This window comes from Cantharellus anzutake (genome assembly GCF_015039405.1).
Source record: "Cantharellus anzutake strain C23 chromosome Unknown EI90scaffold_216, whole genome shotgun sequence".
Lineage (NCBI taxonomy): Eukaryota > Fungi > Basidiomycota > Agaricomycetes > Cantharellales > Hydnaceae > Cantharellus > Cantharellus anzutake.
In genome coordinates, this window is record NW_024067166.1 from 7,237 (window position 1) to 21,498 (window position 14,262).

General features: G+C 47.1%; 3 protein-coding genes and 1 non-coding gene across 4 annotated transcripts; 2 read left to right on the forward strand and 2 right to left on the reverse strand.

Moving 5' to 3' along the window:
- Positions 1-580: 580 nt before the first annotated feature.
- Positions 581-1,505, reverse strand: EI90DRAFT_3023512 (uncharacterized protein; the record flags this gene model as incomplete). Its single annotated transcript, XM_039057874.1, has 3 exons — positions 581-961; positions 986-1,169; positions 1,291-1,505. The coding sequence occupies 3 exons, from the start codon at positions 1,503-1,505 to the stop codon at positions 581-583; spliced, it is 780 nt and encodes a 259-aa protein (XP_038907823.1).
- A 97-nt stretch (positions 1,506-1,602) lies between these two features.
- On the reverse strand, positions 1,603-2,000 carry EI90DRAFT_3138214 (uncharacterized protein; the record flags this gene model as incomplete). Its single annotated transcript, XM_039064889.1, has 2 exons — positions 1,603-1,853; positions 1,916-2,000. The coding sequence occupies 2 exons, from the start codon at positions 1,998-2,000 to the stop codon at positions 1,603-1,605; spliced, it is 336 nt and encodes a 111-aa protein (XP_038907824.1).
- A 4,464-nt stretch (positions 2,001-6,464) lies between these two features.
- Positions 6,465-8,772, forward strand: EI90DRAFT_3096104 (uncharacterized protein; the record flags this gene model as incomplete). The annotated part of the gene is made up of 5 exons (XM_039062526.1): positions 6,465-6,588; positions 6,736-6,857; positions 6,884-7,643; positions 7,855-8,010; positions 8,624-8,772. Coding segments are annotated over exons 2-5 (1,104 nt in total), but the record flags the coding sequence as incomplete, so codon positions are not given.
- Positions 6,623-6,696, forward strand: EI90DRAFT_t312. The gene has a single exon. It is a non-coding gene; the product is annotated as a tRNA-Val (tRNA).
- Positions 8,773-14,262: the final 5,490 nt, after the last annotated feature.

The window sequence follows — 14,262 nt, forward strand, 5'->3', positions numbered from 1 at the left end:
CCTCCCCGCCATGTCTGTAAATGGAATCATTCATGCGGATATACAGAAGGGCGCATATACTGCCGAATCATTCAATGACTTTATTGGCTCACTTCTTGTCCACATGAACCCATATCCTCAGCCCCAGTCCGTGCTTGTGATGGACAATGCCTCCATTCACAAGTCCGACACCCTTTTGGAGATGTGTGATGAATGGTGTGCACAGTTCCCAACCCGGGCAGACTTGACCACACTAACAATACTGCAGAGGTGTTAGGCTTGAGTTCCTTCCTCCCTATTCCCCTGATCTCAACCCAATAGAGGAGGCAATCTCATCAATCAAGCAATGGCTGAGAAGGAATCGCAACCATGTTGAAAATGAGTTTCCCTCTGAATCTCACCACCGAGCGACAGAATTATTGCTAAGGGCTGTGTTCTCAGTGACAAGTGATCAAGCACACGGATGGTTCAGGCATTCTGGCTACTTGTAAAGTGTTGATAATAAAATGTTTTTTTTTGGATTTATTAAATATTTTGTTTATCAACATCAACGACTTTTTGTTCAACATGCAAGGGCTAAGAGTATGGAGGGACTCATATATCAAAACAGGTCCCAATCCAGCTCATCATTGGGCTTTTCATCCTGACTAACTTCACACAATTCCTCGTCAAATCCCGAGTCTGAGTCCAAATCGATATGCATCACTGGTGGAAGTTGCAGAGTAGCATGTGTGTTCGGAGAGCTTGTATCCAAGGATATTTCAATAACGGAAATGGATGTGGGTGAGTCCGGAATGCCGAGCTTGCCACTGTGTTGCACGCGAGAGTGGGATGCAGTGAGACCCTGATTTTGGCTCGTTGAGGTTTGGGGAATGGTAGTGCACTGTGATGTTGAGGCTCGCCTGATGGGGCTGGGTGAGAGCTCTACAATGCGTGGACCAGTCTTCTCTGGAGTTGCTGGAACAAGCACCACTGGTGCTTTCTGTAAACGAGCGGAGGGACGGACCTGAATGTGACTTGGAGGTTGATTGGCCCTTTGCACATTCCCTGAGAGCCCTCGTTTATCATGCATAGTGTCCACAGAAACTTTCCTGCGCTTCATCAGCATTGGGGAGGGAGATGGTGGGGTGGCCGAACGTGAGCGCTTCCGGGAGTGGTGACCATTTTGTTGAGGTTTGAGAGGTGAGGCACTGAAAAGACGATTGTTGGGTGGCTGAGTGAAGGAAACACCCTTGACACCATCAGCCTATGAGATTCTTTAGTCCCAGTAGGAGGAAGTATGAGTGCAAATGAACATACCATTGCGCTCACCCAGATTGCAAGTGCTTCGTTGCTGACATGCAAATGATGATACTCTGCATCTGGGTGGTGGTAGCAATGCCGTGTGCACTTGCTACACCAGAGTTTCCTGCAAAGCTCCTCATATATTGCTCGGCGAACAGAGGATGGTGGGTCATTTGATGCTGTGGCTGTGCGGCGCTTCTTGGTCGATGTGCCTCCAGGTCGAGGTTCCTTTCTGACTGCATCCTTGACCCGCATACTGTAAGAATAGCTTACTGGCATATATATGCATGATGAGACACAAACCTTATTAATAATATGCAATTTTTTTGACTTGTATGCTCAGGACTGAATCTCGCATTGAGCATTGATTGCATTGGCAAAATCTTCCGTGCTATTGATGCGGGTCCAAATGGATTCCTTCTCATCAGACAGGCGATATCCGATCTGGTGGGCAGAGAGGTCCACCGCCATCCTGGTTAAAATTTCGTCGAGCACTTCTTGTGGTGGTTGAGACTTCGAGTCGACGAGGTATACAGTTTCATCTTCCTTCTTCGGATCCATAGTGTTCAATGCAAACTGGTACTTGAAATCTAAACAATATTGTAGGGGTGTCCAAGGAAAGATAGTGGTTGGTTTTTGTCAGGGCACATACCCTGACTTAGCCTGGACCCGGACCCGCGTCCGGACCCGCTCCACTTCCCACGCACTTCCTGCGCCGCACGCTCTGTGCGCCGCATGATCCGACCCCGGATCCCACCTCATGTGACTTCCGGGTATCCCCGGAAGTTTTCGCCATATTGGGGCCACTGTGGGAAAGTGAGAAGTTAACCTTCTTCTCACTTTCTTACCCACAGTAGGCAAGTGTATCTACTTGCCCCTTTGTTTATATCACTTTCTTACCCACAGTAGTTATGCCCTGAGATGGGCTGTGTTTACAGGCTAGACTGTGGACTGTAGAGAGGGGTCATGGGGACCCGGGGTCCGTCCCCTGACAGTTTTTCCCTCTGTTTTCCCTTTGTCTTATCACGTGGCTCCTAGGTACGACGACTGGGATAGCTCCATCATGGATGCCTGAGGTTGGGAAATGGGGAGCGGGACTGTGCTGACATATGTGGGTGTGGGGTTGAAGACTGCGACAGGACCCCATTGACCAGGAAAGAGGGGAACATCAGTCCGGGCTTGCAGTGTTTGGGTGGGCAGAGGTGCAGAGGGCACACCATCGTCAAGTCCCTTGCCGTTTGACATGGTGAGCTGGATGATAGGAACAGGTGTGCAATGTGTTGGCCTCTATCTCTGCTGTGTCCTATATACAATGTCATGTAGTCAGCATCGTGCCATCATGTGGCCACAACGTACCATGCAGTCACATTGTGCCACCGTGTGGCCACACCGTACCATTGCACAGTCACCCACACTCAAAATGCGCCATGTCAAGAAATGCCATGTCAAGAAAGGCCACATCACCAAAACAAAGACCCCAGCGCTAAGTGGATCCATCCAAGTAAGGAAACCCCTTTCGTGGGTGTGATCTGCCCAACTTCTTTAGGAAGGGAGAACCCTGCCTGATCTCTTTCGATGAAATCAAATCGGCCGATTTTTTTGGAATCAGCTGTAAGGAGAAATCCAAAGCATTTGAGGCATACAAACAATTTGAATCCCGATTATGGACTCAATACAGTCGCAAAATCAAATGCATTCAATTCAACAGTGGCATGTAATTCCTGAACAATAGATTCATTACTCATTTATGCAACCAAGGAACACTCCATCAAACCACTGCTCCACATTCCTCTTCCCAAAATGGCATTGCAGAGTGGTTAAACTGCACATTATTGGATCATGCTTGCGCAATGTTGTTTGACTCTAAATTGCCAAAAACATTGTGGACCTATTCAATCGCTTATGCATGCTATTTAAAAAATTGCTCTCCCACATGCGCACTCGATGGAAAAACTCCCTATGAGATGTTTTTCAATGCGAGGCCAAATAACATATTTGGGTCAGATGTTCGGGCACCGGACCAAGACCAAAAGGGGAAACTGGACCCATGTTTCAACAAGTATTGGTTTATTGGATTGACCGATAATACACACACAATTTACTACTACAAGCCGGAAAGTGGAGTAATTGAAAAATCAAAGAATGTTATTTTTCCCCATCCCCATAACCCCCACCCCAATGTTGAAATTCCTGCTTCCAGTCCACCTGAGGGGGAGCCTCAGTCAAATGATTTGCAGTCGGACATGGAAAACCAGGAGAAAGAAGCAGAACAGGTGCCCGGCAATTCAAAAGAAGCGGAAGCAACGGAAGCCAATTCATCGCATAGCCAAAATGAATACATGGGAATCCGAACAAGAAGCCAATTGAAACGAATTCAATCCCCATTAGTCCAGATTAGGATGGATCATGGACCAGTCAGAACCGAAAATCAAAATTCCCTTGCACATGCAATGGCTGCAACAGAATCCGATAGCCCGGATATCCGTGAGGCATTACAATGCTATGATGCTGAGGATTGGCGCTCGGCAATGGATGCCGAAGTGGCCCAACTTCAAAAGTTGAACACCTTTGAATTGGTCCCTCTGCCAGCAGATTGTAGAATTATCGGTTGCTGATGGGTCCTAACTACAAAAAGAAATACAGAAGGGGAAATAATGAAATACAAGGCCCAGCTCGTCGTGCAGGGATTTTGTCAAATTCCAGGAATGGATTTTGATGAAACCTTCTCGCCAGTAATGCAACTAGAGTCATTCAGGGTTTTATTGGCTATCACAATTCAATTGGACCTCAAAATACATCAAATGGATGTTGTTGGGGCATATTTGAATGGAGAATTGGAGGAGGAAATATACATGAAGCAAATCCCGAAGTATGAGGACAGCCTGAACAGGGTCCTTCACCTAAACAAGACTCTGTATGGCCTTAAACAGGCAGGGCAGGTGTGGAACTGATGACTACATAAGGCATTAACCAAATTAAGTTACATGCGCTTATTCACTGACACCTGCATTTATGGGTGTTGCCAAAATGGGAAAATATCAATTATCACCTTCCACGTTGACGACTCTGCCATATTTGCCCCTGCAGATCATATTCAATTCATTAAAAATGAACTCAAGTCAAAATTCGACACCTGCGATCTTGGAGAATTGAATCACTTTGTTGGGATTAAAATTTCCCAAGACCGAAGCAACAATTCAATCATGATCTTGCAAGAACAATACATTTGCGACATAATTGAACGTGCCGGAATGATTGATTCCAATCCAGTGCCTACCCCAATGCACCCGAAACAGGCCTATGAAAAGTTCTCAGGCCCATGCCCAGATTACCCCTATTCAACAATGATTGGATCGCTTATGTGGGCCGCATTATGCACGCACCCAGATATTGCCTTTACTGTTCATCACTTTGCACAATTCAATAATTCTTATGGTCTGGAACATATTTCTGGAGTCAAACGGATTTTTCGATACCTAAAGGGGACAATCAATCACGGAATTACCTATTCAAAATCGGATTCTGGATTAACAGCAATTGGGTATGCAGATGCAGATTGGGCAGAACAAAAGGACTGGAAATCTATTTCTGGTAACCTATTCATCATGTCAGGGGGAGCTGTTGCCTGGAGCACTAAGAAGCAAGGGACTATCGCCCTATCGACTATGGAAGCCGAGTATGTTTCCTTAAGTCACACATCACACCATATACTATGGCACCAAATGCTCATCTGGGAACTCGGATTCAATGCGGAGCGCCCATTCAATCTCAACAACAATAATTGTGGGACTATTGCATTAACTCATGACCCCCAATTTCATGGCCAGAGCAAACATATTGATATATGGCATCACTTTATTCAGGAATTAATTGAATATGGTGATCTCAGAATTCATCATGTCTGCTCATCCAACAACTTGGCTGACATTTTCACAAAGCCACTTCCCAAAGATCTATTCACTAAGTTTGCATCTGTTATTGTACAGGATACATGACTTGAGGGGGAGTGTTGAAGTCACGAGTCACCGGAACCTTCCGGGGGATTCTGGATTGTTGTGGGAAATTGCCAGAATATTCCTGCTTAGTCTGTGCTTGTGTATGCGCGCTTGCACAGTTACTTATTTTACATATAATATCATTGTAATACATTTCGTGTATGTATAAATACACACAGATGTGCATTGAGCAAAATTATCAGAAAAGTTTCTAGCTTACCTCTGGTCTCGCAAGTATAACCGCTGAAGTAAGTGGATTGCCTTATCAGGAATCCCTACATTACAACAGTAGACACTCTTGTGACAAGCATTGATGTTGGAGATCTGTGTGCTATGTCCAGCGGAGTTGGCCTGGACAGCCACATTCCTGTGTTAGCATGGGAACATTCTGGGAGAGCAACTCGCCCAGAATTCACCATGTGACTTCTTAGTCACAACACCTTTTCTCTTTTATATTATTTTGGACTAATCTGTGCCGGCCACGGATATATTCATTCTTTTGAATTCTTTTCCTTTTCCCTCAGTTCTTCACGCATATTGGCTGAGACTGAGGTTAGTTACTGTTTTATCATTGTAACTTATATTATGTATATGTCAGGGCACAGCCCCTGACCCCACACACCCTCAGGTACCCTTCCCCCATTTTCTCCTATTTTTCCCTTCACTGTTTCACAATCCCGCATGCATGCAGACCCGTGGGAACGTTCTGGGCAAGTAACTCGCCCAGAATCTTCCCATGGGGGGGTGCCAATTATGGAAAGTCAGCAAAGAGCCAAAAACTGTATAGTTCCCGACTCCCATTTGTAGCGGCTTCACAGGAGGTTGAGAAGGTTACCCTTCTTCTCAACTCATTTCCTGTGAAGGCTGGGGCTAGCCCCCTCAGTGAGTTTGAAGATCTCAGACTGGGACTAGATACCCCAGCGACCAGGAGGATCCCCCTGGGTCTGTCGCAGAACGAGGGCCGGGCCCTGACAGTATATTACCTCTAGTATTTACTCATTGGTAATATATTCAGTTCTTCACGCATATTGGCTAAGACTGAGTATTTACTCATAGTCCAGCTCCGAGATCAATTGTCGCTCATCAACAATTGAGCCTGGAGTGTTGCTCACATTCAAGAAAGTGACCACATACAATCCGATCTCAGAGTTTGAGTTGGAATTTGCAGTTATGCATGATGCAAATGGACATTTGATGCCAGATGATTGCTATCATCCATCATATGAACCAAAAGAGAGCAGCGCCTCAGTGCCTGATCATGGCCAGAGCCCTGCATATCGCAGAATAAGTGCCCAGTTAGTGAAGATGGCGAAATTCTATCTGTTTGATCCTGGAATTGTTGAAATAACCACCTCAGCCTAACAGGGCGTATCGTGTAATGGCTGTGCACACTGAGTTCACAATCCAGAAGACTGGAGTTCGATTCCCAGTATGTCCAACTTTTAGGTTTCCCTAAAAGACCATGTGCAAATTCCAACAGGAATCGAGCTCAACATGACCAGAGCCATTCCAGAAGTGCAGGGAGATTCCCAGCGCTTCATTCCATGTGAATACAAGATCATGCCAGCCAGAGTTCTGCACAACTTGAACCTGAGTTCAGTGGGGACTTTGAGATTGAGCCTCAGGATTGCACACTGATGGGAAAACACGATCACACGCATCCCAGTCCAGTCCAGAGAAGTGTAGTGGTAGTCCAAGTAGTTGACCCAGCTGTTGCAGCCGTCAATTTTGAATACCCAAGAAATCCAGCTAGCACAAAGCTTGGATTGAGTCCAGATTGTGCAGCACAGACGTGCCATGAGTTCAGAGCCAAGCCAGACGAAAGCCTTAGAGCCTCAGACTCTTTTAGTTCGCACATAAACACCAGACTGGTTAAGAATGAAGTGATAGTTTCAAGTGCAGAGACCAAGCACGAAGAGAATGATGGTGCTGAGCACACCACAGCCATACTGCAAGTTGTACATGAGGATGCGACTAAAGACAACACTGTGTACCTTAGTGAAGTCTCACAGATCGCTGACCCAGTGGAGTATTTCACTTGGGATTCTGGATATGAATCCGATGACACTGCAGTTGACAGTGAAATGCCTGAATACACCGGACTCACTATCTCACACGAAGCCATTCCTGCCATTGTGCCACATGAAAAACGAGTCAATTATTTGATTTATCACTATGCTGCCATACATCAAGGTTACATGATGACGAAAAATCCCACTGTTGAACTTTGTGCTGATTCCATGGAAGCGCTTGAGTGCGCTGGTACTCCATGCCCACCCGATTTCTTTGATGATGGATACGAATGTCCACCTGAGAAAGACCCAGACAAGGTCTTAAGCATGAACCAGAATGCGGGCAATGAGCTGGCCCGAGCTGAGGAAATTTGTATCCAGTGCGACTACTGGACTTATCCGGAGCTCCAAATTCTTATGATGTAAACCAGCATGACTGGACAAATGACATAAAATGGACAAGCCTGGTATCGAACCCAGGACTTCTAGTGTGCATCCATACACTACTCGCCCATTATGCCAGGGGGGGGGTACCCCTTCCCTGATGGTTTGGGAGATCACTTGATCCCTTCCTCCAACACGAGCATGTGAGTCTGAGTTGACTCAAGTGGCCAATTGCATGTTAGTCACCGAGTTCCAGGTTGACATTTGCAAACCAGAGACATCAGAGCACTCTCTCATCATTCAAGAACACATTGTAGTCATCGGAGAGTCCACACCAGACATGACAAGCAAGTTTGGTGGCAAGCTGGAGTGTGAATTCTCGATATTTTACTTCCCAGACAGGCTGCCCGATTAAGGTGCCAAGGGGAAGGGGCGAGGCCCAAGGCATATTATCATACATGTTTCTATACTCAAGTTCCACATGATTCTAAGCTCCCAGATAACACCAACATTGTTCACCAATGCCCGGATTTGCGACTGAACAATCCAAATTCTTCTGAATTGTGACAGTGGTAGACCATATCACATGAGCCTGTTATGCTGCAAGTGATCCCCTATAGAGCGTCTGGGGCCATGCCAATTGAACTCCTAACTCCTGGCTGGTTGTCCCCATGAGAGGCCCCTTTCGGGTAGTGAATAGAAGACTTAGTCATATGATATGAACCTTTTCTATACTCAATGTAATTGGTAGTGGAGAAGCCGGTGATTAACTAATCATGTAGCCAACCCTGGGAATTGTTGGCCAGACGCATAAACACGTGCCTCTTGATTCTTTGGGGAATTGCAACCACCCGGCAGGAGAGTTGAACCAACATCCTCTCAATCGGCAAACGCCAGCAAGAGATTGGTTGGCAGGTGTTACCACTATACCACCACTCCTCCCTGGTGGCAAGCTGGACAAAGCATGAGTCAGAACAGTAGCGCAAGAGTGCACTGAGCTTAAATCAAAAGAGCTAAGGCCTCCCAGCCTCAGTGACGAGCTCTATTGGTCTCATATGACACCGATCTCAGTACCAGAAGAGATCCCAGACGGTTTTGGCCAAGTTCCAGCAATGGGAGTTGAGGAGATGATGCAAGAGCGCACTGCTAAAAGAGCTAAGGCCTCCAGCCCCAGCACTCCTCTTGATGACGATTCCATGAAAAGCTTTGAGCTAGACGTTTCCAAGAGTCGTTGCATGCCAGCAACCGAGTTTAGTGCCCCAGAATTTGGAGGCAGAGTCCAATGTCCCAGACTCAACTTTTGCGAACTGGGCTATGCATACCTCCACACCACTTCATATGTGTAATGCACAGCTGTTAGCCAAATAGAGGCCCCAAGTAGTGCCTAGTCACATATATGACACGATTGTTGTCGATCTGTCCCCAGAGAAAAGTATTGCGATGTCAGAATCACTACAAGTGATTGCTTCCTTGCGGTGAGCAGCATCCAAGCCACCAAGGATATGAGGACACATGTTGCCCCAGTGAATCCCAGCGACATAGATGATGGCCACTACGATGGGAATGCAAGCCCTCATTGCTCAACCAAAGTTCTAGTGTTGACAAACTTGCTGAAGTGCGAAGTGTTGAGTCTGCTAGCATTCTTGATGCAGTTGAGATCTCCAGTGTAGTTCCATGCGCAGACAAAAGCAGAAGCCTCCTGAAATGGCTGGAGTGATTTCATACGATGCAATGCATAGCAGTAGCAAAGTGAAGTCTGAGTCCAGGACTGAATATACCCATTGACAATACCTCTGTGCACAATGAGGATATGTCATAAGCATACTATTTATGCACACAACATTTATTTTGGTTGGAGTCCCCAGGACCTGTGGATTGCATACGATGGACATGTTTAGATTTGAGGGTATCGTGAGGGACCATGATAAAGAGCTAGGCCTGATGTAGGCAGGCACAGCCAGTACTGCCCAAACAAACCGAATATCGCGATTTCCCCATCCCAGCACATCCCCACTTCACGAAACACATCACACACGTCCTCATATACCATTTCTACCCTTCCACGATTTTTTCCTATTTTTTCAGTCACATTCCTAGTCCCCACAGACCAAATTCCCATGCCCACCCAGCAGCGTGGCCACACTCACACTGAATTTCACTTATCTCAGCAACCACTGTACTGATTTGGATGGTATTGGTACCGTTGAAAACGCGTCATTTAGGAGTATTAGGATCCATGATTAGCGGGAGTTCATTGGCGATGGATAGAGTTGGGTATTTTTTGGCTGGAAATCATTTATTGCTTTATTGTTTTCTTGATTATTGTTTTCCCTTCCGTTTTCCGATATTGTTTGTTGCCCATATGATCCACCTGAGTACATGGGACTCATCGGATATTTTCCTTCATTTTTATTTGATCATTTCTCATATATACCTGTACATGAGGATGTATCTATGTACCTTTTCCTTTGGATTAGAAACCACCGAGTTTGCCCCTCCCAAGCTAGTAGGGAGTATTACGACAAAGAACATCAGTAAGAAGACCTCTAGATCAGTCCTTGCCTTAGTGTCACCCAGAGAGGTGGGGTGAGAGGTTGATTAGAGTGCTTGGAGGGGAATATGGGATTTGGGGGCTCCAAGGTTGGTAAGAGCAGATTGGTGATGTCTGGAGGTGACAGAATGTGGTGGCAGAGGATGGAATCCATACCAACTCTGCCCAACCTCCAACCTACTCTGCCACTGTTCTGGTTCACCTCTGGTTTGTCCTCTCCCTCACCTCCACCATATCCTCTGGCATACATCCAGTTCACCTCTGGTACCTTCTCCAGTAGCCCATATCCTCATCATAGAAGTTTATTAATACTTCTATCTATCCAACATTACTACGGACCTCCTAGGACCTCTGCCAACCCTGCAAAGGTTTTCCCATTATCCAATAGCTGTCACTAATCCCACCCTTCATTTACCCACTCCACATGCTTGATAAGGTGATTCTCTCATGAGCTCACCAACCCAGCAAGTGGGTAAGTCCATCTTGGGTTTTCCCTTTCTTCTTACATTTCTCCTGTATTATGTATATAAGTACTGTAGTTGATGGCACTTCAGTGCAAAATCAATGACTAGATCCCCCCAGAGTTTGTGCCCCCTCATTCTGAAGTTAAGGACCCAACACTAGTGTTACCAAACATTGGCACAGTGCTCCTCTCCAAGTTGCTGAGGCCATGGTCCCTCCACTTGTCCTCTACCTCCAGCCTCCCTTCCAGGGAAAGGTCCAGACATGCTCATTCCCTCCTTGACATGTTCTGACAGGGTTGTCTCAAGTTTGTGCTTCCAGATGAACTTGGGGCTCACAAAGTTCCCAGTGACTCCTGAGTCCAGGAGTGCTGACATGGACACTGAGGTGAAGGAGGTCAGGGAGGTCAACTTCACAGTGAGGTTGAGAGATCAGGGGATTGCTTGGAGAGGACATATATAGCAGGCAGGGTTACTGCCACTTCTGGCACTGCCTCCTGGATCCTCTCATTCTCATGGGCTGAGGATGTGCTTTTTCCCCTCTTCTTTGCAATAATTCAATGGAATTTTGGGCACTGATGCACATTGCAGTACTTACATGAACTATCTTCTCCAGGTGGCTAGGATGCATCCTTCACTGGCCACCTTCCTGAAAATCCTCCTGGGGGCTTGGCCCTGGCTCCCCCTCTTCCACCTTCTCTGTTAATTGTCCCTTAAGCCCTTCCATCAATGCTCAAAGGTCCTCTGGGTGCAGGCATCAGACTCAGGGTGTGGGCTGTCTCATGTGACATGCCCTAGGGCATTACAGTTGTAACATAGCCTGCTCCATCTCTGGTTAGTGTTAGAACCGGGTGGATTCAGACGACTCTGGAGTGGAATCGGAGACTTAGTGTGGAAGGACCTCGGCCTCAGCGACTCAGGCGGAGCGCTGTGCCATTGCTGGTTGTCCTGGGGGTCCCTAATTTTGGATCTAGCAGAGGGAAAGTCTCTTGGGGGGAATTCAGGTCGATTTCGGACTGAGGTTACAAGTTACTATGTACATTGTATATAAGGAGGGGTCCGGAATCAAAAGGAGCGAGTGTTATGGAAATGGGAATTTCCATTTTAGACTCTTATGGGTTCTGTATCATGTGATTTATATAGTAATATAGTTTAACCAATCAATAATCAACGAAAAACCCGCTGCCACACTCCCTGTTAAACTACATGTTAAACCAGCTGTGAAACCATCTGTAAACCCTAATGAACCACCTCACCTCCACTTTCCACTTTCCTGCGTCAAGAACGGACGAAAATGGGCGCCTCCGGCCCCATTTTTGTAACAGCGAGGGTAGGACAAAAGGAGACAAAGGGAGATGGAAAGAGGAACAACACTGAGGGTCAGGGGTTTGACTCAATGGTGTTTCTCAAAGGAGGAATGAAGGGCCAAGGCCCAAGGAGGAAGGAAGGAGGTTGGGAGTGGGGAATGGCTAGCTGACTGAATAGAAAGGAAGCAGCAGCCCAAATAGGAATGAGGGAGAATAGCGGAATTGAATAGGACAATGCAATAGTTGCAAGGTCCGAGGTAAGTCCAGAAAGTCCGAACTCGGAAGTTAAACTCCAGAATATTGGCAAATGTAATTAAATGGAATGAGCCAACCAATACAATGGGTATAAGCAGAGGTGGGGTCAAAGTCCAAGGTCGGAGCTAAGACCAGAGGTTCCGGAGATGGAGACATGAACGGGATTCCGGAGCGGAGGCCCAGAGTCGGGAGCATAGGTGTTGCGTATTTGTCTGGAAGGTGTCGAGGTTGGGGTCGGACCCGGAATGTTCCAGAGTCGGACCGAAGGTGGTGTCAGAGCTGGAGGTGGGATAACCTTTTGGGAGTTGGCAAGGAGGAGGTGATGGAAGGGAAGTAGGACTCCAGAAGACAGGTTCGGAGTTCCGGGAGCCCGGAGTGGAGGTCAGGATTGTATGGATATGACAGTCAGTCCTCAAATGGTCAAGGTGAGGAAATTTGTATCTGGTGCAACTACTGGACTTATCTGGAGCTCCAAATTCTTATGACATAAACCAGCATGACTGGACAAATGACATAAAATGGACAAGCCTGGTATCGAACCCAGGACTTCTAGCGTGCATCCATACACTACTCGCCCATTATGCCAGGGGGGGTACCCCTTCCCTGATGGTTTGATCACTTGATCCCTTCCTCCAACACAAGGTCCATGGGTTGCAGGCCTGTCCCCACTGCAGGGAGTGGTGAAGGGGTTGGGGGTGCAGGTACCAGCCCAGGTGCAGGTCATGGTGGTGCAGCCACAGGGCACATAGGGAGGGGTTGTGGCTGGTGGGGGTCATGTTGATAGGGGAAAGGGTCTGGGTGCAGGCATGGCTGCATCACCTGAAAGCTTTGCCACTGGTTGTCAAGAAGGATGGCTTCGCATTTCCATTCAGCCCAGGTGGTGGGCATGGGGTGAAGGTGGTAAATGCTCTCATGGAGCTGGGCATTGATTTCCTGCTCAAAGTGGTTGACCAGATCCACATTGCCTAGCTGCAAGGTGGGTCCCAGTATCTCAAACTCTCAGAGAGCATGGGGACAGGTGTGGATGTGGGTGTGGCCCAGATCAGGACTTGGCTCTTGACAATGGCCTGCAGTTCCTGGAACTGGGCCAACAGGTCATCATATTGCTCTTCTGTCATATCCTGGATCTTCTACCTCCCTCCACCCTATTCCTATACAACTCCTATGACCTCTACCAGCCCTCCCAATCTCCCTCTGCTGCCTCTGGTCAATGCCAATGATCCGAGGATTACCTCCTCTTTCGACTTTCTCCTGCTCTGCCTCCCATCTATGTCTGCATCACCTCCAGACCTCCCCTACCAGACCTCCACCTCCTTGGACCTCTTATCTGCTTGTTGTTAAACCTCAACTGCCTATCCACCCTCCTTCTTACTTCCAGTCTCCACACCTCCAGTACCTCCCTACTCCTACCTTACCTCCAGTCATATTGTTTTATCATTTGATATTTCCTACAACCCCAATCTTCCAGACTACAACTTCTGGGCTCTGGACCTTTCCAGACATCTTCCCCTGTAGTCCCCTGCTCATTCATAGACAGGCCCAGGCCTTACCATTCAGTTGGCTTCTAATCCTCCCACTCCACAAACCTCAGACATAATTCAGGCTTTTCACCTATTCCTTATTTGTCCTGTGGATTCTGTTATATTTACATCTCTTTCCCCTTGGTAACCTTTGTTTACCTTTGGATCCAATTATCTCTGCTATATGTACATGCATACTGCTCTAGTAAATAGTTCCCCCCAGTTATAATATCAAGTCTTAAGCCCTTGAACCCAAACTCTCTCCAGGACATCTACCCATCTGCTACTACACTCTGAACCAAGAACTGAGTAACAGACACATCTAAAGGCACCTTGGTATAAAACCCAACGAATCGCATGATGAACAATTGACCCTCACTAACACCCCCATTGTTAAGTAGTGAGGGGCTTCAGGCCCCCTTCTGCTGGTAGCCTTGGTTCCTCCATCACCAGCCTGTCAGGGCACACACCCTGACTAGCGCGGACCCGGACCTGGATCCACACCCACACCCAC